Source organism: Sinocyclocheilus rhinocerous, unplaced genomic scaffold (assembly GCF_001515625.1).
Source record: "Sinocyclocheilus rhinocerous isolate Xijiao unplaced genomic scaffold, SAMN03320098_v1.1 scaffold46, whole genome shotgun sequence".
Taxonomy (NCBI): Eukaryota; Metazoa; Chordata; class Actinopteri; order Cypriniformes; family Cyprinidae; genus Sinocyclocheilus; species Sinocyclocheilus rhinocerous.
In genome coordinates this window covers 450,464-455,471 of record NW_015633191.1, presented here as the reverse complement: position 1 = coordinate 455,471, position 5,008 = coordinate 450,464, and the positions used below count along the sequence as shown (strand labels likewise).

The following is a 5,008-nucleotide window of genomic DNA, read 5'->3' as shown; positions in this document are numbered from 1 at the left end:
TACTTTACAAAATCTAGAATCAAACTAAAATGAAAAAGAAAATAATAAAGGCTAATTAAAAATAATTATAATATAATAATATTATATAAATAATACTGAAATAACACTGTTCTTAACAGCTTAATACTGTGTCAGGAAACACAACTAGCCAGAGACCATGTTTCAGTAAAATAGGACATCAATTTGCTTCAAATACTAATTAAAGACACTTTTTAAATAACTATAAAGTAATGAATGCAGTACGTGAAACATGGTAAACAGAAACACCAGAGGCTTTCATGTAAAGCACACTAATCAAAATCCAGTCTAATTCAATTCAATCCAATTTCTTTCAAAACTGTTTATTTCTTCTGAACATCACATGATGCTGATGGAATAAAGTAGTTGTAATCCTATGTCGCCCTCTAGTGGTCTTCTCCGATACATAGACTTTGTGATGGCCTGTTCAACACTTGTTGTTGTCAGGCTGTTCTGGTTTTTAAGTGTGTTGCTAGGATGGGTTGTTTTTTCCCCCAGGATGTCGCCTTCATGATATTCAAGTTGCATGATTTAAGGTTTCATTCATGTGTGTAGCACGAATGTACTACTGTATCATAAGTATGATCCTAAGTATGATCAATAGTTGTGATCCTTGCCTTAGACTTAAAAAATAAGTAAAATGACTGAAAGTTTCTTTTTGTCTAATGTTTATTGTCATAGTGTCTACAATTCTGCATCTATGGAATAAATAAAAGAAACCAATGAACAGTTATACATGAACATAAAACATAATGGAATGCAATGGAAGAACATTTAGAAGAGCATATAGGTTAATAACATCAACACTCAAAAGACTGTATATAGAATATTTAAACGTCCTGCACAAAATATTGCTCATCTGGCCATAGAAAATCACAACTGCTTTAAGGCACGTATAATAACAATACTTATGGCACAAGGAAAAATGTATGGAATATTTATCATAGAACAAGAACAAACATGAAGATGATCAACATTTAAATATTTTGTTTTGATGACTAACACACAACTATTTGCAAAACAAAATGAGCTGGGTCAGAATTACATGTAATTAACAATATCAGGGCAGGACTAGGGATATGCCGGTATCAAATTTTCATGTTGCGATTAATTGCTAATGCTTTTATCACGGTATGCGGTATTATCACGGTATTGAAATTTAGGATGAACATCATAGCAAATACACAAATCTGAATGGCTATTTAAATCGTAGTGCAGCTGCTTTGTTTACAGGGTTTCCGGGGTAACGGCTCTATTTAAATGATTATTATTATTATTTCTGCAGTTTAGCGCCATCTGCTGTCAGAGAGTGAAAGTGCGCGTTCAACCTGAGCGTCTCTCACATGTGCCGCCATGTGCTTCTTGTCCGCGCTTGTTTACATCAGAGTGCGCAAGCGTCTTTCACGCAGCATACATAACAATATCGTGCATATTCATTACCGTGATATATCGCATTACCGAATACCGGCACAAATCTAGGCAGGACATATTCTGGATGGATTAAAATATGACTTTGGTTACTGTATTGGACAGAGGGATGAACTGTGTCTGGAATCAAGAGCTGAAGTACAGAATACAAGGGCAACAGCAAGATGTACTGTAATTTAGCAGCTTTTTTCAAGATATATTAAAGTTTTACTATCTTTGCATATTTGCTGGTATTCCTTTAACCAATTCTTTGGCCTATTATTCTAATGAGTCCATCTGATGAGGAACTGATTGACTCATTAGAAATCCTGGAAAATGTCACATCTGACCATCAGTTTTTAAAGTGATGTCTGTGCGTAAACAATCATACAAAATAAAATGATTTAGAAACATCTGAAGTTGAGATTGACCAAAACTGGTGAACACGTCAAGACACAGATTCCTCTATCGTAAACTCAAATTCTGCCGTTTTGTATGGTAACTGTCCGGTAAACACATTTCTATACATAGTGGCAGTGCTCCCAAAAACTGCTTTCTAAACCATTTATGCAATTGCAAACTGTACCATCATGCTTTTTGTGGCCAAGGAAATTATCCAGAATAAAAAGTAATTTCAATGATACGAACAAAATGGAAAGATGCTATTCACTAAAAATAAAAGCTAAATCTAAAAACAACAGATCCACACTTTTCTGGTCTGGACAACATGACAAAACACATACTGTGCTTTGGACTATTAGGACACACTCGATAACAGGAAGAAATCTTTATACAAAGCTGAATTAAGGCCCACAGAATAACTTTAGTAAAAAAGTAATTTTCTCAACCGGAGTTATAACTTTAATAAAAAAATAAAAAAAATAAAAAAAAAAGGTATGGCTTTCAAGTCTGGAGAACTTATGAAACAGTCCTTCATCTCAGTAAACAAAATTCATTATCCAGCAAAGATGCATCTTGAACATCCCTAAAGTTGCCATGTTTCAGTTAACAGGCCTAACAAAAGTTGATCATCTCCAGTAGAGTGTCATAGAAGACATATGTCACATGTGATGAACAGCAGAAGCTCACAAAAGGACAAATATAATAAACATTTATGAATAAAACAAGGAGGTAAACCTAATGTTAAAAACACAGTATCACCGTCACATTCTTGTGTCCACTGGACTGAACACAGTCAGAGGTCTGAGGGATCAGAGGCACAGGGTGTGTGTACTTGTGTGCTTAATTCCCTGCACGCTCAAGACTGGAAGGTGCAGATGTGCGGTTCTGGCTTGAGTTTTGGATTCTTCTCAAAGACGTCTGGGTAATCCGGCTTCTTTGGTTTAGCTTCCTTTAGAGCCGATGTTTATTCTTTTTTGTGATCCTCGGGCGGATTGTCCAGGTCCAAACTGGGTTCTGCCACACAGCAATAACACAGCTTCTGTGTCTGCAATGAAACTGCATCTGAAAAAAGGAAAAAGATCAAAGATCAGTACGTGAAAATCATCCAGAATATTATATCAATCCGTGTACAAGACTACAGGCAGACGAAACAGTCAGAGAAGGCTATACTTCCTTGAAAACCTCTTAACTGGTCAGGTCCATATGTCTAAAGTAAAAATGTTATTGATTAATTTGCCTGCTTTAAAAACTTGAGGCTCAAGTTTTTTTTTTATGATTTATGAACTCAAACCATCAACGTTTCTAAAGACATGGTGATACTTTACATCATATGTCCATGTTATACATAATGAAAAGGGCTGAATTAAGTGAAATAAAAAAACTAATTATAAAATTACATTCATTTTAAATAAACTTACAGCAATAATAATAATAATAATAATAATAATAATATCTAGTGTGATTCATTCACAGTTTGAAGAAATTTGAGTTTGAAGTACCACTTTTATGTTTTAGAGAATTCAGTCAGCACAGCAAACCTTGTAAAACCAGACTTAAAAGTAGGTAACAAATTCAGCACATCATGCAATTCTATTAAAATTTGATTCGATTTAAAAAGTTTAACTGATAACAGCCCTAACAATTCAAATAGTAGCTTTTTATTCAGTTTCAGTTTTTACTGTGCGAGTGAGTGCCTGTGGAAGTTTTACTCTAATAATAGTAGGGTGTTCTAAGTAGTTGCAGAGACATTGTTATATGGTTGCTAGGGTGTTCCAGGTCGTTGCTAGGTGGTTGTTTACGGGGCTCAGACTAAAGAAACCACACCTGAATTTCTATGACATTCTTTCCCTAATCGTCTATATTAAGCACATTAGCTGAGTTTTATTACTCAATACAACTGCATCATAAACGATGTAATGTAAAGTATGACCAAACAAGAATCAAAAATGACTGAAATTTTTTTTTCTTCTCTGTAATGTACTCTGGATTCATGAAAGCCTATCTCAGTATAAGAACAGCGGTCTCAGATGGATGAAAACAGTGAAGTCATTGTTCACTGTAAAGCGATTTGCACTGGAGTACATATGGATCATTATATGGTTGGTCGCTGTGATTTTGCCAAGTAAGACATGTTCCTGGATCAACATCTTTTGTTGATCCTGGATCAACATTACTGTCCAAAAATACAGACTTAACCCAATCCCTACCCCTAAACCTAACCTTACCCATAATTTATTCCTAAAATCAGTGTGAAATGATAGCTCATTTACAAGGGTGTAGAAGCACCTAACCCTGATCGTAAGCCTAAAACAGATATTTCCTGAAAAGTTATGCCTCAATTCTGATTGGTTGATTGGAATGTTGTTCCAGGATCAACAAGGATGCTGATCCAGGAACATGTTGTACTTGGTGAAATCACGGTCACCTTATATGGTTACAATACTCCCATTTCATAACAACGCATTCGTCTTGGGTTCAAATTCATTACACATCACCACAATTATGTGTATATGCACCAAAACCCCTAGAAGGCAAACAGAACCTGGGTGTAGCACATAAAAGAATGTTTCAAAACAAAAACACTTCCAACAGCCTGCAGCAGAAACCAAAGCTGTGGAGGTACTGCAGGTGCCCAGCTGGACTACTAGAAATGAAACAAGAAAAACGAGAGATTCTTGCATGTTTGTGTGCTCACTCACCGAGCATGTGTCCCAGAAAGGCGGGTCGGGAGCTGGGCGGGAGGTGCACACATATGTAATACACAGGAGCCCCGGAGAGAGCGACGATGATTCCCACCAGAGAGTTTACAGTGTCACTGTACAGCGGTACGACCACCAGAAACACGCTGCACAGGCAGTACACTATAGGGAAGAACAGACTCAACTACACGGAAACAAACACAGAGAGTCAATTAAGCACATCATAAACCAGGGCAATAATGAAATAAAAATGTCAAATTTGTTGCAAGTATTAAATATATGACATTGGCAATTATCACAGTATTTTAAGGCATCATAAATGCGCTCCTGATGTGAAGGCTGTTCCATAAGATAAGAAACATTATCCTTCATTCTATGATACTTTATCTTGACTAAGAATCACACATATCCTTCAGAGAGATAGAGAGAAAGAAAAAGAGAGAAAAACGGTGCACCAGCTTAAAATGACGTGCTTATCAGAG

At 36.1% G+C, this 5,008-nt stretch overlaps 1 protein-coding gene across 2 annotated transcripts in view; it reads right to left on the bottom strand.

Moving 5' to 3' along the window:
* Nucleotides 1-1,497: 1,497 nt before the first annotated feature.
* Nucleotides 1,498-5,008, bottom strand: part of LOC107743828 (Y+L amino acid transporter 2-like) — a 13,627-nt gene continuing 10,116 nt past the window's right edge. Inside the window, exons 9-10 of one of the 2 annotated variants that reach the window (XM_016557254.1) lie at nt 4,527-4,710; nt 1,498-2,889 (exon numbers count right to left, since the gene is read on the bottom strand). In XM_016557254.1, the coding sequence (XP_016412740.1) occupies nt 2,792-2,889; nt 4,527-4,710 (282 nt within the window). In that variant the 3' untranslated portion in view covers nt 1,498-2,791. Of the gene's footprint in view, nt 2,890-4,526; nt 4,711-5,008 lie in introns of those variants that run through there. The other variant, XM_016557255.1, reaches the window with a different exon arrangement.